The sequence below is a fragment of the Leptodactylus fuscus genome, chromosome 1, assembly GCF_031893055.1.
Source record: "Leptodactylus fuscus isolate aLepFus1 chromosome 1, aLepFus1.hap2, whole genome shotgun sequence".
NCBI lineage: Eukaryota > Metazoa > Chordata > Amphibia > Anura > Leptodactylidae > Leptodactylus > Leptodactylus fuscus.
In genome coordinates, this window is record NC_134265.1 from 258,295,025 (window position 1) to 258,317,991 (window position 22,967).

Genomic DNA, 22,967 nt, shown 5'->3' on the forward strand with positions numbered 1-22,967 from the left:
TTTCCGGGAGCCGTTTCTTCCGGCTCCCAGAAAAAAGAAGCGAGGTGCTCATTCTTCAGGCCGAGTCGACTCGCAATTCGGCCTGAAGACACACCTTCCTTCGGACTAGGTCTAATCATAGGGCATAATCCGAAGCAGAGTGCGTGGCTGGATGCCTGTGCAGTGCACCGGCTTTCAGTCGCGGCTACCCGGCTCTTGGTCCGGAACCTGAGGCAGTCTCCGCCTCAGGTTCCGGTCCAAGAAACTCAGTCTGAATAGGTAGGAGCTGCAATACTAGACGTAATCCATAAACAGGTGTGGTGCTATTTTTGGAAGACAAGAGCAATGTTCTTCTTAGGTTATATATTTACATAGAGTTTAAAGTGTGGATAAAAGAGAATCAAAACTGCACCTTATAACAGCATATGCAGTTTTGACATGGTTTTTCAATGTTGCAGTTGTCTGTACATTGTTGACAGGTTTCATTTGTAAAACCTTCAGTTCCTAGGTAAGGCTATAGTCACACTAGCATTGTGTGACCGTTCAGGGACTCCATCCCCCATTCCGATTAAAATATGCGGAGAGAAAAGTCCTGCTAAAATAGGTGGATTTGGATTGTGGATTTTCATCTAATCTCTATGGCCAACTTTTAAGTACCTTCTGCATATCCTTCTCAGAAGGAGCTTAGAGGTTGTATACTACCTGTATAGCATGCTATTTTAATACCTCATAAGTATCCTGTAGATCGCTTGAATTTAGTAAGGTTTAAAATAAATTTTTGTGTGTTATGTGTGAATTTAACCCTAATATTTATCTCTGTATTATACATGGTATACTGAAATGTGTGTTAGTTAGACCAAGATCATTTATTATCATATATGATTTTCTGTATAGCACAAGCAGATGTTATGGGGAAGTCAGTGGCGGATTGAAGATAAGTATCTGATCACTGGAAGTCTGGACACAGAGACCCACAAAGATAATAAGAGTGGGGGCCCAGAGTTTAATTTGTGAATGTAGAGGGACTGACAGAGTCAGTCCCACATGTAATTTGGGGCATTTTTTTAGCTATGATAACTGGAACTATTTCTAGGTCGGGAAATTTGGACACCCTAAATAAAATGGCAAAAAGCAAGTAAGGCTTGGTAAATCTAGTGCAAAACAGAAAGAACTGGCTTGCTATCACTTGTAGCATTTAAAACAAGCATTCAATGGATAACAGACTTCAGTGTCAGATTGTAAGCTTTGATATTAGATAGACAGGATTTGAAGGGAAATGAAATGTTTGACACAATGTATGTTATAGCATGCAGGCAGGACTTTTCTCTCTGCCAATTTCAGGCAGAAACCCGGCGGGCCATATTATAGTCTATGGGGCCCATGGGTTTATGCTGGTAACGACATAAAAATGTCCTTCATGAGCACCAAACTTTCTAAATAGGGTGGGGACAATATCTACACAATGGTATATATATATACAGGTAGGTTCCTGCTGCAGGCGCAACCATAGGCTTGCTGCAGTTAATAACATTTAGTGTTTTTCACACAGAGTTTTTTGCAGATGGATTTCGACGCGGAATCCACCTCAAAATCCACCTGCAAAAATGGCTTCCATTGACTTCAATGGGAGCTGCTCGCTTTTTTTTCCCTCCTAGCTAGTAGCGGAAAAAAGAAACGGCATGACCTACCTAGCCGCGGATTCCGTCCGTGGCTCAAGACATGCTCCTGTTTAGTCCCATCCATCCGGGCCTAAACAGGAACGGGATTCCGCAATGAAATGCTGATGCACTGCATTGACATTCCGTCACGGTTAGCTGCGCCAAAAGAAACACACTGCAGAAAATTTTTACGCCATGTGTACGAGGCCCTTTAAGGTGTCAGAGGCCTAGCAAAGATTACCAGGTCTCTTATCGGTGAAAGCCTGTGGGGCATTAGGGCAGGTTTACATCTGTGCCTGGTCTCCGCTTTAGCCAATCCGGTAGGTTTCTGTCTTCTGCCCCGAGAAACTGGACGGAAACCCAGCGGTCAGTTTTCCAATCCTTCACTTGAATGGGTTTGCAAAGTGACCGCCTGTGTGCGTCTTTTGCCTCTCTGCTGGGAAACCGTTTTTTTTAACCAGACACAAAGTCCTGCATGTCCGACTTTGTGTACGGTTAAAAATATATAGTTTTGCTGCGGAGAGGCAGAAGATGCACATGGGCAGTCAGTTTGCAAAACCATTCAAGTGAATGATTTTGAAATGTGACCGCCGGTTTTCCATCCCTTGTCCAGTTTCCAAATTGTCTAAAGCAGAGATCAGGAGCAGGTGTGAACCCTCCCTTAGTTGTACAATGACAGGCAATAATGCTGTGGAGTAGTAAGCATTCCAGAGCTTTATAAAAAACAATCAAAACATTGCATCTTTTTGCTCCATAATGGGACAAGAAAGGTGAATTTAAGATTTAATAAAATAAAAAAGGTCAAACACATTTTTATGTAACAAAGTATTTTATTTGTTTTAAAATAGCAAAAAAAATAGATATTTTGTACCAACACAATTGAAACAACCCATTAACACATTATTCAAACGGCAAAAAAAAATAAAATTCAAGCAATAAATTATATGTAGCTGAAAAAGTTGCTGCAGAAAACCTAAAATCCATCCAAGAAAAAAACAAGCCTTTATATGGCTTATAGAGGTAACATAAGCATATAGCAAAAGTTCTAAAAATGTAAATGTATTTGGATGTGGCTATGACTGACATGGAATTGGTGGATGTCTTCTCATTCTCAGGGTAATCAGATTTTGAGCGGTCTTTCTGTTCAGGACTACAAGTCTGCACTGAAGATGATAAAGCAGTCTATCCTTGCTACAGATTTGGCTCTTTATATAAAGTAAGTCCAAATGATCATCCAAGGATTGTCTTGCTATTGTGGCCCATATTTGATTTATTCGCTTTCAGTCATTGCACAGTTTAACTGACCAAAAAAGGAATAGCTAAGTTATTTTACTTGGCAGCACCTAGTACTTGTGTGCGTCATGAACAATCTATCTTACAGCCTTGGCTTCAAGTTTCATATGGGTATCCACCATAATGTTGCTAGAGGCACTTGCCTTGCTTAAACAATAACAATATCACTCAGGCCTTGCTGTAAATTATTCCTTTTCAGTGTGAAAATAATATTCTTGACTATTCTTGCAGGAGAAGAGGAGATTTTTTTGATCTGGTTAAAAAGAAGAATTTCAGGTGGGACGATTCAGCACAAAAAGAACTGTTTTTGTAAGTATTTGACTCTAAACTTCCGTATTGCAGCAGTAATATGTAACCCCTTAATGACAAGAGTAGATGGTAGTTTCAAGAGCAGAATAATTCTCAGTTTTACTTTGTGCTAATTCAACCAAATGTCATTTTGTAAGCATTGCCATTTTCCATTATTATTTGATTATGGACTGACAGAGCATTTATAAAGGAATAAAATAAAGAAAATATGTTTTATAGTTATATGCATTTGAAAGCCCCACCGTTTCTAGATATACAGTGGGGCAAAAAAGTATTTAGTCAGACACCAATAGTGCAAGTTCCACCACTTATAAAGATGAGAGGCGTCTGTAATTTACATCATAGGTAGACCTCAACTATGAGAGACAAAATGAGAAAACAAATCCAGAAAATCACATTGTCTGATTTTGTAAGAATTTATTTGCAAATTATGGTGGAAAATAAGTATTTGGTGAGTAACAAAATGTCATCTCAATACTTTGTTATATATCCTTTGTTGGCAATGACAGAGGTCAAACGTTTTCTGTAAGTCTTCACAAGGTTGGCACACACTGTTGTTGGTATGTTGGCCCATTCCTCCATGCAGATCTCCTCTAGAGCAGTGATGTTTTGGGGCTGTCGCTTAGCAACACGGACTTTCAACTCCCTCCAAAGGTTTTCTATAGGGTTGAGATCTGGAGACTGGCTAGGCCACTCCAGGACCTTGAAATGCTTCTTACAAAGCCACTCCTTCGTTGCCCTGGCGGTGTGCTTTGGATCATTGTCATGTTGAAAGACCCAGCCACGTTTCATCTTCAATGCCCTTGCTGATGGAAGGAGGTTTGCACTCAAAATCTCACGATACATGGCCCCATTCATTCTTTCATGCACCCGGATCAGTCGTCCTGGCCCCTTTGCAGAGAAACAGCCCCAAAGCATGATGTTTCCACCCCCATGCTTTACAGTAGGTATGGTGTTTGATGGATGCAACTCAGTATTCTTTTTCCTCCAAACACGAAAAGTTGTGTTTCTACCAAACAGTTCCAGTTTGGTTTCATCAGACCATAGGACATTCTCCCAATACTCTTCTGGATCATCCAAATGCTCTCTAGCAAACTTCAGACGGGCCTGGACATGTACTGGCTTAAGCAGTGGGACACGTCTGGCACTGCAGGATCTGAGCCCCTGGCGGCGTAGTGTGTTACTGATGGTAGGCTTTCTTACATTGGTCCCAGCTCTCTGCAGTTCATTCACTAGGTCCCCCCGCGTGGTTCTGGGATTTTTGCTCACCGTTCTTGTGATCATTTTGACCCCACGGGGTGAGATTTTGCGTGGAGCCCCAGATCGAGGGAGATTATCAGTGGTCTTGTATGTCTTCCATTTTCTAATTATTGCTCCCACAGTTGATTTCTTCAATCCAAGCTGGTTGCCTATTGCAGATTCAGTCTTCCCAGCAGGGCTACAATTTTGTTTCTGGTGTCCTTTGACAGCTCTTTGGTCTTCACCATAGTGGAGTTTGGAGTCTGACTGTTTGAGGGTGTGCACAGGTGTCTTTTTATACTGATAACAAGTTTAAACAGGTGCCATTACTACAGGTAATGAGTGGAGGAAAGAGGAGACTCTTAAAGAAGAAGTTACAGGTATGTGAGAGCCAGAAATCTTGATTGTTTGTAGGTGACCAAATACTTATTTTCCACCATAATATGCAAATAAATTCTTACAAAATCAGACAATGTGATTTTCTGGATTTGTTTTCTCATTTTGTCTCTCATAGTTGAGGTCTACCTATGATGTAAATTACAGATGCCTCTCATCTTTTTAAGTGGTGGAACTTGCACTATTGGTGACTGACTAAATACTTTTTTTCCCCACTGTACCACCAGTTCTTTGAATCCATTTCTGTTTCTTTATGCAAAATATATAAAACTAAAGGGGTCATCCAGGCTAAAATTTTATTTTTTAATTTTTGGGGTTATCCAGGGTTTAATGACCCCACAATACTGTATAATGAGCGGAGGCCCAGGGGAGGTGATTAAACAGTGGTTTCACCTCTACAGGGCTCTGGCACCGATATCCCAGACTCTTTTGCTTACAGAGATCATGAATGAGAGAGATCATGAAAGAGACCCTTTAGTATAATATTACACTGCTCAAAAAATAAAGGGAACACTCAAATAACAAATCCTAGATCTGAGTGAATGAAATATTCTAATTGAATACTTTGTTCTGCCACCCCATACCATTACTGACCCACTGCCAAACTAGTCATGCTGAAGAATGTTGCTGGCAGCAGATCGCTCTCCACGGCATCTCCAGACTCTGTCACGTCTGTCACATGTGCTCAATGTGAATCTGGTTTCATCTGTGAAGAACAGAGGGCGCCAGTGGCAACGTTGCCAATCCTGGTGTTCTGTGGCAAATGCCAAGCATCCTACACGGTGTTGGGCTGTGAGCACAACCCCCATCTGTGGACGTCAGGCCCTAATACCATCCTCATGGAGTCAGTTTCTAACTGTTTGCGCAGACACATGCACATTTGTTGCCTGCTGGAGGTCATTTTGCAGGGCTCTGGCAGTGCTCCTCCTGTTCCTCCTTGCACAGAGGTGGAGGTAGCGTTCCTGCTGCTGGGTTGTTGTCCTCCTACGGCCTGCCTCCAGTCTCTGAACACTACGCTGACAGACACAGAAAACCTTCTTGCCACAGCTCGCATTGATGTGCCATCCTGGATGAGCTGCACTACATGAGCCACTTGTGTGGGTTGTAGAGTCCGCCTCATGCTACCACAAGTGTGAAAGCACAACCAACATTCAAAAGTGACCAAAACATCAGCCGGAAAGCATTGGTACTGAGATGTTTAGTGTGTCTCGATAATTGCCAATAATTTCCATCGTAGGTGGCGATCCTACATTAGTGTCAGCTTGATTTTTGGCACCTTTGTTTTTGTTTGAAACAAGTCTGGAATCTAGAAATAGGACACTAATGCAAATTCTTACAGATACACACGTAATTTAATCAAGTTTGCATAAATTAAAGGGGTTGTACCACAATTAACATTTATGTCATATCCACAGTAGGTGGGACCCTTATCTACCTTTACAGTGGCTCCCCCCCAAATCCCATCTCTGCTAGCCTCTGCCTCACTGACCACCAAATGCATACTGTCAGCTGTGGTCAGCTTTTCAGAAACAGCCTAGCACACTGACTGTTTCTGTAACCCTCATAAAAATGAATTGGCATTATGCTGTTTCCGCAAGTCACAAGATTTATCAGCAAGACTGTATAGCCATTTTTTTTTGCCAATTCACTTCTAAAAGCGAACATTTAAATCATTGAATGTTTCCCCAAAACAATAAAAACTTCATTTAATATTGTGATAACAAAAAATTCAATTTTTTTCAGGATTTGGGGGTATTAAAAAAATCATTAAAAAAATTTCAGTGATTGTACAGATCCATGGAATACAGGCAATCTGACATTTTCACCTCGCAGTAAATGCTGTAAAAACTAAACCAGTGCTAAAAATTGTGCAGTTGTAGGGTTTTTAAATTCCAGTGCATACTGAATTTTTTTCTAGCTCCCCCATACATAATACAGAATATTAAATGGGACCATTATGAATTACAATTTGTCCAACAAAAAAATAAATCCTTATGCAGTTATGTGAATGAAAATATTAAAAAAGTTATCATTTAAAATGGAATGCAGGGAAGAAATAACAGTAATGCAAACTGAAAAACGGCCTGATTCCGAAGGGATTATTTTCTTTATCCTTAATAAAAGGCTGACATTTACATTAATTTCATCAGTGATATACTTATCTTTAAACATGTTGAACCTGAATATTCCTGTCTTTCCTGTAGAGCTATGTTGATGACTGCATGTGACCTGTCTGCAATAACAAAGCCGTGGCCAGTTCAACAGAGGGTTTGTATCTTTCACAGTAAAATGCCTTTATGTTCATGTGTTTAGTATACAATCATGGACGTAAGTGTTGGCACCCCAGAAAATTATTGCAATTACATTGTTTTGTTATTCACGTTTTATTTTCTTTGTGTGTATTGGAACAATGCAACAAAAAAGCAAATTGGACATAATTTCACACAAAACTCCAAAAATTAGCTGGTCAAAATCGTTGGTACTTTTTCAAAATTGTTGGTAAATAACTTTGTTTGAAGCTTGTGATGCTCGTTCAAACTCACCTGTGGCAAGTAACAGGTGTGGGCAATTTAAAAATTACACCTGAAACCAGATAAAAAGGAGCGATGTTGACTCTATCTTTGCATTGTTAGTCTATGTGTGCCAGCAAGGAGAACAAAAAGAGGAGAAAAGAACTGTTTGAGAACTTGAGAACCAAAATTGTGGGAAAAATAACAATGTCAAGGTTACAAATCCATCTCCAGAGATCTTGAAGTTCCTTTGTCCACGGTGCACAAAATAATAAAGACGTTTACAACTCATGGCACTGTAGCTAATCTCCGTGGACATGGACGGAAGAGAAAAATTTGATGAAAGGTTGCAATGCAGGATAGTCCGGATGGTAGATAAGCAGCCCCAATCAATGAAAGAAATTCAAGCTGTCCTGCAGGCTCAGGGGGCATTAGTGTCAGCACAAACTATCTGTCGACGTTTGAATGAAATGAAATGCTATGGCAGGAGACCCAGGAGGACCCCACTGCTGACACAGACGATAAAACGCTAGACTGCAGTTTGCAAAAATGTGAGTAAGCCAAAATCTTTCTGGGAAAATGTCAGAACCTGGAACAGTTTGCAAAAGAAGAGTGGTCCAAAATTGATTTCAGTTATTTTTTTTCTAAAGGGTATGCAACCAAATATCGAGTTGAGGGCCTTAGTAATTTTGTCTGGCCCATTTTTGGACTTTTGTGTGAAATTGTCATTTTTGGCTTTTTTTTCCTCTGTTTTTTTTTTTTTTTTGTTGTTGTTCCAATACACACAAAGGAAATGAACATGTGTATTACAAAACTTGTGTAATTGCAATAATTTTCTGGTAGAAATACTTTATTTTCTGGAAAAATTTCAGGGATGCCACCACTTACAGCCATTACTGTAAGTGGTCTACTCTTTACAGTATTGTGTCACTGAGCAGTACTAACAAAGCAAAAATACTATGTGCAAGATAACATTAGGGTCCATTCACATGGAGTAACGTGCCGCGTGATGTGGCACATATACGGCGTGTGAGACTGTGCGCCGTAAAAGCTCCCATTGATTTCAATGGGAGCCTAGATCGTATACGCCGCGTTATTTTGCGGCCATGATTTTGCAAAATAACTCGGCGTATACGATCCAGGCTCCCATTGAAATCAATGGCAGCTTTTACAGTGCGCACAGTCTCACACGCCATATACGTGCCACATCATGTGGCACGTTACTCCATGTGAATGGGCCCTTAGAGGGATTTTCCAGCAACATACAAATGGCTGGCATTGGCTGTAAACGTCTCATGCTCACCATCACTGATCCCCCCCCACTGCCACTGTTGTGAAGACCTGGGTACCATCATTGTGCTTCCTTCATTCTGCCATCCCAACATGCCAAGGGACAACTGAGAATATCCCAGCCAATCACCCCTGCAGCCAGTGATTGGCTGAGAGGCATTGTCAGCCATTACCTGCAAATTGAGGGAATTACAGCACAATGGGGACCTGAGCACCAGTGAAAGGGTGGCAGTGAGATAGTGGCTTAGGTAAGTATTAGTTCTGTTTTTTGTACTTGCAGCTTAATGCCAGCCATTTGTATGCTGCTGCAAAACCTCTTTAAATTATATCAATAATAAATTAGATTATATGTTACAATATATATTTGCAATATATTTTCAGTAAGTTTTTTTGTGTCATTTTTATCTTGAATCTTTTAATAATATAATGCTTTTAGCAGTTCAGACACAGGGAGCAGTGCATTGTGGGAACTCTGAGGTCTGTTACACATATACAACTATGCTGCTAGATCACAAGTCAGACTGCATGTAGAGGTAAACCTAATGGAACCAGTTGATTTTATTTCAATGTTTAATACCAAACCAAACCAACAAAAGTATATGTAGGGATAATGTATATGAATAGGGAATTTAATGAGCAATAGATTAAAATCCAGACAAAAAGCAAAGGTCATTTTCACTGCAGGGCTGCTGAGGATTAACTCTGAAACAGTAGGCAAAGTGGATACAAATGCAGGGTTTTGCTGTTCATTTATTTTGCAGCATAGAAAAATATTGTCTTACATTAACTCCTTCTCAGCTAACAAACTAACACAATCTTTACAATTCAAGTAGTATACTACTCACCACTCAGATCAGTAAACAAGAGATTTAAGATATGTCAACCACATAGCAAATCCAGTAGCAAGCTTTAGTCACAATCTCTTAAAGGGATTCTACCACTAAAACACATTTCTTTCTAGTTACCACGTCGGAAAAGCCTTTAAAAAGGCTATTCGTCTCTTACCTGTGGAAGTGCTCTCCGCCGCGCCGTTCGTTCAAAATACCGGTTTGTACCGGTATGCTAATTAGTTCTCTCGCAGCGATGGGGGCGTCCCCATCACAGGAGCAGCGATGGGGGCGTCCCCATTGCAGCTCGAAAACCGACCGCAGCGCCGCCTCTCTGGTCTTCGGTGTCCTCCCCTTGCTTCTTCAGCGTACTGTCGGACGCCTGCGCAGTACGCTCTGTTCGGTGAAGATTGCCGAACGTACTGCGCATGCGCGAAATTGCGGTCCCAGCCATAGTGCGGGCACCGCACTTTCGCGCATGCGCAGTACGTTCGGCAATCTTCGCCGAACAGAGAGCATACTGTGCAGGCGTCCGACAGACGCTGAAGAGGCAAGCGGAGGATACAGAAGACCAGAGAGGCGGCACTGCGGTCGGTTTTCAAGCTGCAATGGGGACGCCCCCATCGCTGCTCCTGCGATGGGGACGCCCCCATCGCTGCTCCTGCGATGGGGAAGCCCCCATCGCTGCGAGAGAACTCATTAGCATACCGGTACAAACCAGTATTTTGAACGAACGGCGCGGCGGAGAGCACTTCCACAGGTAAGAGACGAATAGCCTTTTTAAAGGCTATTCCGATGTGGTAACTAGAAAAAAAAGTGTTTCAGTGGTAGAATCCCTTTAAGCTAAGGCCTCACATTGCAGAAAAGCTGCTTTTTTGTTGCAGATTTTAGCATACAGGAGAATTTAGCATACAGGAGAAGTATAAGAGCTTCCTTTATATTTTCCATTCCTTTTTCCTCTTAGCTTTGGCTGAAAAACAAAAGTAAAATCTACAACAGAAAAGCAGCTTTTCCACAATGTAGAGCCTCAGATGGGACACATTTATTAAAGGGGTTTTCCCGGTTTTCCCACCTCAGTGTTTCAACAGGGTACCTGCAGTGTCTGCTTCTCACGTCCTCTATTTCTCTTCCCCCACTTCCCCCCCACCCCCGGCTGAACGGGTCACAAATACTTAGGCAGATCAGATAATATGCAGATGCTTGTACAGAATGGACTCAGTATAATCTGTTTGTTTACATAGAGAGATAACAGACCGGGCTTTATCAGCAAACTGCAATGAGCAATTTATTAGCAAACTGCAACAACATAAAACGGCAATTCTACAACCTGGGAACCTATACTTAATGTCATCCCTCTAGGCCAGTTTTCTGTAGTAGAGGAATTGATGAATTTGTCCTATAGTCTCCCATCCTTGGAGGGTCACACTCTGCACAGATTTATAACCTAGTAATGAGCTGAGCTGCAAAACCGGGACTGAGGTACATTGAAGACCTTTACTGGACAACCAAGGAGTAATATGCCCTAGTTGCCACACCGTCCACTGAAATCCCCAATTATCCTCTGCACAACTAACCTTTGATAAAGATACTTACGAGAGGTGATCCAAAAGTAATGACAATCGGTTATTTCTAGTGCACACAAAAATAAAAATAAAATGTCCTCTACTCGCTTAGGTACCCACTAGTTCAGGAAAAAAAATCACTTAAATAGGCCACAATTCCCGGGAGCTACATTCATTTGAATACGAACTGCCGAGGAGTAGAGATGAGCGAACACTGTTCGGATCAGCCGTTCCGAACAGCACGCTCCCATAGAAATGAATGGAAGCACCTGGCACATACACTTTGCCGGCGGCCGGTCGCCGTGCCAGGTGCTTCCATTCATTTCTTTGGGAGCGTGCTGTTCGGAACGGCTGATCCGAACAGTGTTTGCTCATCTCTATTAGCAGCTTTATTATACCATTATATGCTCCTGACACGTACACTTTACCGGCGGCCGGTCGCTTAACTCCCCGCGTGCCAGCTACGTCCATTCATTTCTATGGGAGCGTGCTGTTCGGAACAGCTGTTCCGAACAGTGTTCGCTCATCTCTACCGAGGAGTGAACATCAAAATGGAAAAAAGCGAAACCAGAGATGTCATCAAATACCTCTGCTTGAACCAAAAATGTCTACCAAAGACATACACAGCGACTTGGTGGAAACATTGGGGGACTCTTCTCCTCCATATTCCACAGTTGCACGCTGGGCCAAGGAGTTTAAGCTGGGAAGAACATCGACGGAAGATGAACATCGTGAAGGACGCCCATCCATGTCCCTCACTGAAGATAACGTTAAAAAAGTTGAAGAAGTTGTATTGGCAGATCGAAGAGTGACCATCAGGCATGTAGCTGAGGTCACAGGGATCTCATATGGCAGTATTCAAAGAATCCTTGCGAACGAATTGCATATGAGAAAGGTCTCCGCACGTTGCGTGCCGAGAATGTTAACCGATGCGCAAAAGAAGAAATGAGTTGACATTTCAAGAGCAAATTTCGAAAAGTTCCAAGCAGACCAGGAGAATTTTTTGTCACGTTTTGTGACCATGGACAAGACTTGGATCCACCACTTTGATCCTGAAACTAAACAACAATCGATGACATGGAAACGAGCCAACGAACCAACACCGAAGAAATTCAAAGTGTCAAGCTCAACAGGGAAGGTTATGATGTCCGTTTTTTGGCACGCTGAAGGAATTATTATGGTGGACTATTTGGAGAAGGGAGCCACTATTATGGGCTCCTACTACGCAAAACAAATAAGAAGATTGCGGGAGGCTATCAAGGAGAAAAGGCGCGGCAAACTGCAGGCTGGAGTGCTGTTTCACCAAGACAACGCGCCGGCTCACAAAGGTGCAGTTGCCGTGGCTGCTGTCCAAGAAGTGGGCTTTGAACTGGTGGAACACCCCCCTATTTGCCAGATCTAGCCCCCAGTGACTTCTTTCTCTTTCCTCGGCTCAAGGAACACATCCGGGGCAAGAAATTTGACAACGATAGCGATGTGATAACCGCTGTTGGGGATTTTTTTGAGGGTCAAGATCAAGAATTTTTTTCTAAGGGATTTCTAAGTTTAGAAAAGAGATGGACTACATGTATAGACTTGTTAGGAGACTATGTAGAAAAATAAATTATTATTTTTACTATATTCATTGTGTTTATTATTGATTATCATTACTTTTGGATCACCCCTCGTATGTCTCATACAGCTTTCCGTGGATAAGACCTAGGAATCTTGGAGAAATTTAGTGGTCCTCAACCACTTTCCCTGACATTGACTTACAGAACACATAAAGAAAGTGCACCTTTTAAACAACATGAACTGCTGAGCAGGACCATGTGGTCGTCGTAAACTATTTTATATTATCACGCATAAAGTAACTTCTAAATAGAAACCATATGATGAAAAAAAACTTTTAAATGTGGTAAAGTATGTTTGCTACTTCTAGATAATGTAAAGCACTGAATTATCCTTTAGGAGTGTAACGGCTAGTGATAAATGTATGTGTTTTGTTCATTTCATCCTGTTTAAAAGTTAGTTGCATATTTTATAAGGCTATTTGCTTTTAGCTGCCAATTTTCTGTACAATTATATCATTAAGTTTGTTCAATATAAAGCATAGTTTTAATCTTAAATGGACTAATATATATTGTATGTGTGTATAGTGTAAGCCAATGGCAGGTCAGGTAATGGAGGGGGCGTACATCTTACCCAGACTACTCAGGTGGGTGAGATGAGAAAACTCCAGGAATGTTTGTTCTCAGCAGACAACTTTCGTCTGCTGAGCATTTTTGTAAATGCTCAGTACTGGGCTGGATTTTTAGGAATGGTAGGTAGGTTGGAAGTGGGACCTGTCATTCCACCTTCCTCCAGTCCACACTTTGGGGATGATCCACCAGCGACTCAGCTTCGGAGAGTCTGCTCATCAAGGGAGCTTAAGAAGCCAGCTCCAGCAGCAACACTTTGGCAGAGCTTGGCTGGAGAGCTGACAGAGAGGTCATATTTTTGGAGCTGTGTCCTGAATGATTCTACTATCACTTGGATTTCTAGGTGAGATAACCTATTCTATGTTTAGTTAGAGCCTAGCCGGGCAGGTATTTATTTTTGTATTGTTTCCTTTTATTGCTGCACTATCTTTTTGAGTGAAAATAAACTCTACCTTTGTTTTGGACTGAAGAAACTAGACTTGTGTGTCTATGCCACCCCACCTAGCAACCCCAGACCCTGACAATAACCAATATTTATGTTCCTGTTCTAATAGATGTATATAGGATTTATATTTAATATGGTGGTAGCGTGATACCCCTATGTATTTATTATAGAGTGTTGCTTCCTCTTATTCTTTTTTTCAGCTGCATGTTTTACAGTATATAGCTATTAGTTGTAGTGTACCTTTTAATTTTTTTAACCCCTTGTGAGGCTTAAAATAATAAATAGTGCGTATTCACCTGTCTATTTAGATGGGTGCCCAGCAGAGAGTCCTTGTTCAGGTTCCTGGTCTTTGATTGCTGTTTGTGCACGAGCATGTCAGTCATTCGGTAGCTGAGCACTGATACTCCAGTTGAACACGGCATCGCTGCTCAGTCACTGATTGGCTGACACACTCTTGTTCAGGCCAAAAGTCAGGAAGATGGAGACTTTTTGCTGGATCCACGACCAAATGGACAGGAAAGTATGAACTGTTTATTATTAAGCCTCCATAGGGGTTAAAGAAAATTAACTTGAACACCCCTTTAATTATAATATTTTTATAGGGAAGTTCACTTCCTGTTTTTTTTGTGTAGACCCTAATTGTAAAAAGGAGTTTCTTCTTCACTGATAATTGACCGCTTTATTCATCTTATACTTTTATGTTGCCATACTGTAAAATAAACTAACTTCCAAAATATAATATATAAAATATAATAATCATTAATAACGTTTCTGATTGCGGTAAAGTATGTAAAGTACATGTAGATAACTTTAAAATACCAAAATCCATAAAAAAGAGCAGTTTTGTAATCGTATGGATGACATGGCAGCAGATGGAGTGCTGGGCCTCTGGCCAAGAAGACAGAATTCCTGGGAAAAAGATAATAATGGAGGAGGAAAGCTGCAATGATGGTTGTAATTATCTGAATTATAAGGCTCAGTTTTATAAGGTCAAGAGAAAACATCATTGTGCCTTTAACATATTTATATACAGTAAAAATAAGACCCACTACATGGGAGAAGGGAACATTAGGAATTCTTTGCATGGTATTAATGTTGATAGTTTTATTTTAAGAAGCACTTCAATAAAAAAAAAAACACCTTGTCCTTGGTTACTGGATGATTGGCAGCTAGAGATGAGTGAACACTGTTCGGATCAGCCGTTCCGAACAGCACGCTCCCATAGAAATGAATGGAAGCACCTGGCACGTACACTTTGCCGGCGGCCGGTCGCCGTGACAGGTGCTTCCATTCATTTCTATGGGAGCGTGCTGTTCAGAACGGCTGATCCGAACAGTGTTCGCTCATCTCTATTGGCAGCTTTATTATACCATTATATGCTCCCCTTGGAGCATGGATCTCCTCTCTGATGCACAAAATGGGGTTTATTTATCATGCCGTTTTTTGGCCTTTTTTTCCTAAAAGGATTGTGACATTTTTCATATTGTACTGTTAAGGTCATAGTCGCGTTTATGACTAATTGACCATTATCTCGGGTAACTGTCGTCGTCCTAATTAATAAGGCTGAGGGCCGACAGTCAAGAAATCACACCACTCTGTGTTGGCATTCATTCTTTTCTCAGCTAAAATGTATACTGACACACTTTTTATTGAGAACACAGAGTTAAACAGTATCGGAGAAAGGAAGTGATATAACAACAACATAAGTTTTCATATTCATTCCTGATTGGAATGGTACATCTCAATCAAACAGAAAACGTTTATGCAGTGCCATATATAGCCAGCTGGTCCTGCTTCTGCTCGTTGACCTTGGGGCGCTGTCTTGTGGCAGCAATCCAAGCATTTGTTTTTCTTGCACCCATCTTGGATACAGGTGCCATCTTATCATATAACATTATAGCAGTTTCAAGCATAAGCAACTATATCTAGCATTCAGCTTTAAAGGATAACAATGTTTTTTCATACATTACATGATTATAACCTTCACAGTACCATATTTCAAAAAGTAGGCTGGTTGGAAATCTAGGCAGGCCAGGGCCAGACACTTTGGTCTTTCAGATATGAGTAGGGTGTGTTACACCAGAAAACTATACCATTCCCGGGGGAAGATGTAGGCTAGGGTCGCAGGGGAGTGGGGGCTGTGGTCACAGGGGGAGGTGCAGGCCAGGATCGCCGGGGAGGGGGGGGGTTGTTGGGTGGAGAAGGGAGGCTGGGGTCATGCATGGAGGGAGAAGGGAGCAAGGTGTTGCGACGGCCGCAGGGCTTTCTGGCCTTCCAATTAAATTTTTTTCATACTGCTGCCCTATCCATAGAATAGGTAGTCTGTATATGATCATTGTGGGTCGGACACCCAGAATCCAAACCGATCAGCTGTTCAGTCTCTGTAGGAATTAAAAAACAAAAATAGCTGCCAATGGACAGGGAGCACGTTCAGAACCTCTCCTATTCAAATGATAGGAGCAGTTCTGCAATTTCCAGAAGCACCACTATTCAGTGGACAGGACTGTATATGAGCAGTGCTGCCTGTTCACTATAGCAGCTTCCGGCACCATGAGGATGCTGCAACAGCTGAATTTCATGGGGTCCAGGTGATGAACCCCCACAGATCACATACTGATGACCTATCCTGTGGTTATCCCATTAATGTCATATAGCCAAAGCTTGTCTTGTAGACCTAGCTTGTTCCATGCCTGCTACTGGATGGTTTGTAAGCAAAGCTGGCTTAGGTGACCGCTGTGACCAATGTCTGGTCTCAGTAGTTACATGATGTTTATCGGTAAATGTCTCCAGCACCCAACATGTGATGGCTGAGCAGTCAGCTGAACCATTTCACTTCTGGCCTGGGCATGTGACAGCAGACTAGGGTTAGCTGAGTATCGTATCTTTTTATTATTATTCTAGCCCAACCCAGCCTCTTTAGTTTTTTACTTTGCTTGAAAACCCCTTAGTGTATGACGGTTCTGTCTTGTAAAGGCTTTGCAGGGTAGTGTAAATATTGAGAATCCAATAGAACAACAAACTATAAAACACAACTTTTAATAATCATGTTAATTAAAACACATACTGCAAACATTAAAAGTCCCGCATAAAGGCTTAATCCGGCCTATTGGAACAATTACAATTACCAGTTGCACGGATAGACCCAGTGTAAATATTGGCAGATTCTGTATATATCACTTACAATAAGCCATATGATTCCCATTCAGAGAGACAAGGCATGAACGTACTCTCTCATCACTGATAAATGTCCTCATGTAGCAACAACAGGAAACTGCCCAGTTGACTGGATAATGATTTGATTATTGTCACGTGACACTAAAGAGTTCACTGTAAATGTCTCTCTGTTCTCTGTTATTAACTTGGAGGTCATTACATTCTTGTCTTAATTGTCCAGTGTAAGAAGTCTAGGACCCTAAGGGCTATGTCATATAATTAAAGGGAATCTACTATCAGTTTTGGCCCTCCATACCTGCTACATAGGAGCTTGAGAGACATTTCACATTTCCATGTACTGTATAACACATGGAATTCAGAAAAATAAGTTTTAACCTCTACTTTGCCCTATACATTTTGTTACAGTAGTTGTTGAAATGCTGGGTTCTGGTTTAATGCTTTCTCTAATGTTATCTCTTATAATGCTATCTTAATTATCAGGTTCAACTATATCATTTTTCCAATACTGTGTATTCAGTACAAGAGAGAGGTTTGACATTGTGTTCAGTAAATTCTTTTATATGTTGTTTGCAGATAGCTGAACTTGTTGCCACAGAATTTTATGACCAAGGAGATAAAGAGAGACGGGAACTAAAAATTGAGCCAATTGTAAGTATAAAGTCCACTGCATATATATATCGTTAATTGGGCTACAATAAAAACTGAAATATTGACTCTTTCTGCAGCTTACAATTTGTTTAAAGAGGACCTTTCACCACTTGGGGCACATGCCGTGTAATACACTGCTAGAAAGTCAGCGCACTATCAGCTTTCACGTTCTGTGCCTCCGGTGAAGAGCTATTGGTGCCAGTATCGTAGCTCTTCACTGTCAGTATGGTGTTTCTGACAGTCAGTAAGGAATGCCCTGCCTCACAGCAGCATCTATAGCTCTATACTGTGAGAGGGGACGTTGCTTACCGCCCAGCAATGAAGCTGTTGTAAGGAAGGGCGTTCCTGACTGACTGTCAGAAACTCCCTTGTGACAGTGAAGAGCTACAGTACCGAAACCAATAGCTCTTCACCGGGAGCACAGAATGTGAAAGCCAATAGTGTGCTGAATTCAGCGCTCTGTCAGCTTTCTAGTGGTATATAAAACCGCATGTGCCCCAGGTGGTGAAAGGTTCTCTTTAAAGGTCTATCTCTGCCCATAAATCATATGGAGGTAATAGAGGAAACATCCCCACTTGTCCATCTATTAACCATAGTGGAGAGCTGCTGCAAGGAGCATCTCTTGTATTGGAGTTTTGGCAGATGCATGTGTTATGAATGTTGCCATGTAATATTGCATATTACAAATGTTCAGGTGTTAGTAACTTTCTATAGAAATAGCAACTGATTATTAGAAGACCCAGCAGCTACACCTATAGCAAAAAGCTTCGCATCAAGAAACAGTCATAAGAAAGGTGTTTGTCCTAATACATATTTATTAGAATTATATTTTCTATGTTTTTAGGATCTGATGAACAGAGAGAAGAAAGATAAAATACCCAGCATGCAGGTTGGATTTATTGATGCAATATGTTTAGAGCTCTATGAGGTAGGTACACACAGGCATTATTTCTCCTTTTCCAAGTGCAATTTCTATCAAATTCTCAATCACATTTTAGGTAGCATGGGTTCAGCACGGGGGAGGGGGGTACATACATAGGTATATCAATATTATCACTATACAGTGATGGTATAGTCGTATATATCGGCTCTACACAGGGCTCTACAGACGATTTAGGTGAATACAGTGCAGTTACATTTAGTGACTCACAGGTGACGTCTCTGACTTCCCTTCTGTACAGTTTGCAGCACAGACATCTTTGGCTCCTTACTTTCCCAGGCACCCGGCCCACATTGTCCTCACCTGCACATATATCCTGCTGCTACTCCCAATTCTAAAATATAATGAATAATACCCCCAAGTGCATCTTTAAATGAGTAATTTCCCTGTGTACTCCCTTTAAATAGCACCCCTTATTAATAATGCCCCAGGCGTTTCCTAATCAAAAGGTAAAAAAAAAGTGGGTGTCCAATACATGGAACCCTCCATACAACCTATCAGTGGGGGATTCACTTATTTTTTATTGATGATTAGAGATGTGCGAACACTGTTGGCATTCAGCCAATCAACGCTGGTCAATGCTTTCCTATGGGAAAAAGTCAGCTTCCGCATATCGCAAGCTGACAGGGATCCCGACGTAATACAGTGACTTGGGCATGTTAGATGCCCCCAGACATGCTTCCCCTGCTGTCCCAGTTGCATTCCAGGGTGTTGGCATAATTTCCTGGGGTGTTATAGTGGACTTGGTGACTCTCCTGAGTCGAAGAGTGGGATCCCCTGAAACGAGCATTTTTTCCCCATAGACTATAATGGGGTTCGATATTCGTTCGAATAGTCGAATATTGAGGGGCTATTCGAAAAGAATATCGAATATTTTACTGTTTGCTCATCTCTATTAATGATCTTTTCTGAGGATAGAGCATCAATAAAAATGAGCTGGAAAACAGGGGTCCCACATGGCAGAGAAAAAAAGTACAGTAGTGAATCCCATCCACACATTGTGGAAAGATATGTGCATCAGACCTACGTCAACTTATAAAACCATTGCATCAATTATGTCAGTTATACCTGAACGCTGGCGGTTTCCCTATAGGTATAAAAGAAGCAGAAAGTCCACTGAGGAAAACTTTGCGGACCTCCTATGAAAAGTGTTGCGGGAAAAACCACGATGCATTACCACCGCGTTTTTTCCTGTGACACTTTTTTGGTATGGCCCACCACATTGGATGTACCTAAGGTGTAATAAAGCCCAAGTGCCACCTCAATTAAATTAATTTCCCTCTTGTATTATGCCCTTGATTCCCCCTGACATAAATACTGCACCCCTAATAACCACTTATATAAATGATGCACCCTAATGGGCACTTATATAAATAACCTCTCCCCCCTTTGTATTCATAATGCCCCCTAATTACCCCTAAGATATATATGACCCCCACTATCGCACTATCGTCCTAAAGCCCCTTAATAAATCCTTCCTTATACTGTAGACTCTACAAAAAGACTAATTTTGAAGTCTCTGTCCTTAACGATAACTCCCAAAATGTCCGGATTGGAGCGAATCTGGGCAGCCAGCGGCTCAATACATAATGCAAATCCCCTACTGCTCCAGTGGTCCTTGCTGGTTATTGTTGATTTTCCTGTAGTGTTGACAGTCATCTACCAATATGACTATAGCAGCCAGTGACCACCCTCTGCAGCCTCACATTCTACATGTAGGCTACTAATTGGCAGCAGAAATCAAGTAGGCAGATGTCATGTCCCCACGGCAGAATATCAAGAAAAACTGGCATGGACCACTAGAGTGATAGCACTGGAAAGGCTTTTTATTTTATGCCAATTTATCTCCTGGACCTAATTTTTCCCATTCCAGGAAATGAATGAGCCTTATTGCTTGTTGTGACCATGGATCCACTGAACTTAGTAACACATTTGTTGAACTTCGTCTTAGGTCTTAGCAGAGGTGTCTGAATCTTGCTATCCACTACTAGAGGGCTGCTTAAGGAACAGACAGATGTGGCAATTGTTAGCAGATCAGCAAGAGAAGACTCTGCTAAATGGAGACGGCAACCAGCCAAAAACGAACTGTGACATTGAATAAGCAACACCAACATCAAAGAATCTTGTGGTACAGAATAGTATTACACTGTTTGGAAACCAAAATATATTTTGCCACTGTTGTATTTATTAATTTCACATTTTCGTTTAAGGAAATAAGAACATGTAAATGGAGTATTTTCTAGAGAAGCAATATATTTTCTGATTAACATTACATTTACCCACTGGAGGCTTTTGGGCTAGAATTCTTTTTATATTGACTAGTGCCTTAATGCATGGGTGCCATTTTAAATGAAGGACACCTACCTAATATAACACAGCACACCACAGAATTACTAGAACATATACAGCATAACGTTTCACGTACTAAATTAACGTGTGCTAATATTGAAGCGATGCAACACAAAATGATAATGTGATTTTTTCAGATGTTGTTGGCTAAGAAGATTACAAGTCATTGTCACAACTCGTGCAGTGATTTTTAAAGGACTCCATTGTTAATTTGTTTTGTTAATACATTTTGTAATTTATATGACTATCGACTTAATTTTAACTGTGGACTTTAAAAACAGCAATTCACATAGGAACTCAGTGACCTAATAAAGCAAAGGCTGCTGTGTACATATAGTGATATAGTGATACATGTCACAGAACATTAACCGAGAGCACTTCACATTGTTTTATATATATATATATATATATATATATATATATATATATATATATATATATATATTTTTTTTTTTTTATGTAATGGATTGTTTGAATGAACTTGTTTTTTCTTTTCCTTTTACTGAGTCAGGTGACATACATCACTACTGTCTGAATGGGTTTCGACTTCACTGCTCACAAGGATTATCAGATAAATGATAACATCAGTAATAGTAGTCCTATCCTGCACTTATAGTCTTATTTGTTAGACTTCTTTGATCTAGGATCTTTGATTTTAAAAATGATGTCTAAATGTGTTACATGTAGCAAAAGTAGTTAATGGATAATGTGCTGAAATGTCTTTGTAAGATAATCTAAATTTAACTCTTGCTTATGCAACTCATAATTTGTATACACTGGGTTAGTAGTACCAAAACTTATACAAAAATCACAAAGGGTACCCCTCCTTTCTAGTGGTAACAGGCTAAAACATAGCTTTTATTTCTAAAGGGTTAAAACAAGGCATTATGTACCCCCCCCCCCATTAAAAACAGATAGGATTCCATATGAACACCTAGTCCCTTTTCAAATGTCAATCAATATATAGAAAAAGGGGGTAGAGAGATCCCACTAGAATCTGGGCTGATATAGCAAAGAGTAATGTGTAACACGGTTCAGCCTCAGATAGCAAAGGGTCACCCACTCCATTCCCCCATATTCAAAGCTCCAACATACAGTACTGCAATGAGTCCGACTCATTGCAGTACTGCAACCTACCATCTAGGTCGCAGGAATAGCGGTTTTTACTTTTACCTTTGCTATCTGAGGCTGAACCATGTTACACATTACTCTTTACTATATCAGCCCAGATTCTAGTGGGATCTCTCTACCCCCTTTTTGACATTTGAAAAGGGACTAGGTGTTCATATGGAGTTCTATCTGTTTTTAATGGGAGGGGACATAATGCCTTATTTTAACCCTTTAGAAATAAAAGCTATGTTTTAGCCACCACTAGAAAGGAGTGGTACCCTTTGTGATTTTTATACAACTCATAATCTGAAGGCAGGATGTCCTCATGCATCTTCCTTCTACCATTGCCCGATGTAGGGCACGTCACATCATACATCAGATGCTTTTTATCTCCACTGCTCCCTGGATCTTTCCATTCCTCCCTGCCTCATGTGGTGTAGCAGATCGTACAGAATCAGTGGGAAACAGAACAGCAGAGCTTTTTTCCAGTAAATGATCTGTATTGTGTGTTAAAGCAAGTCATTACAGCAGTTATCACAATATTACACCTTGTCAAAAAGTGCAGTTATGCATAGAGGTAGTGTCTGCTGAACACAGAGGCAATGTCTATTAGGAGGTAGTGGAACCATGTGAAAAAACATAACATGAACTGTGAACCAGGAACCATGTTCTTTACATGGTAATTCCTCCCACAATAAGCCCTAGCAGCATCAAAACAAAGGTGTAGTACAGACTTAATATAATTAAAAGAAAATGATGAATAACTATTATGGTGACGGTACCTGGTTAACATTCAGACACATGTAGGTACTTTTTCTTTTAGATATTTTTATAAGCTCAGAAAACCATTTGTTACGTTAATCAAATATACAAAATGTCAGCTTTGCAGTTTAATTTTGATTGTTTATATGTGAAGTCGCATGTTCACATATGTTATTGTGGCCACTCGGACAGTTCGACCACTTAAGCAAACATATAGAAGTTAAATATGTAATGTTGATCTGTAATTGCCCATGTTACATGCCTCATATCCTGGTTTATTGCCCATATTGTGTATA

The 22,967-nt window shown here is 40.8% G+C and overlaps 1 protein-coding gene across 3 annotated transcripts in view; it reads left to right on the top strand.

Annotated features, from left to right (window-relative positions):
- Positions 1-20,987, top strand: part of PDE5A (phosphodiesterase 5A) — a 140,686-nt gene extending 119,699 nt beyond the window's left edge. For all 3 annotated transcript variants that reach the window (XM_075286121.1, XM_075286129.1, XM_075286114.1), the window contains exons 16-21: positions 2,753-2,853; positions 3,162-3,239; positions 7,079-7,142; positions 17,436-17,510; positions 18,355-18,438; positions 20,402-20,987. In XM_075286121.1, coding sequence (XP_075142222.1) covers positions 2,753-2,853; positions 3,162-3,239; positions 7,079-7,142; positions 17,436-17,510; positions 18,355-18,438; positions 20,402-20,551 — 552 coding nt within the window. In that variant the 3' untranslated portion in view covers positions 20,552-20,987. The remainder of the gene's footprint in view (positions 1-2,752; positions 2,854-3,161; positions 3,240-7,078; positions 7,143-17,435; positions 17,511-18,354; positions 18,439-20,401) is intronic.
- The last annotated feature ends 1,980 nt before the right edge of the window (positions 20,988-22,967 follow it).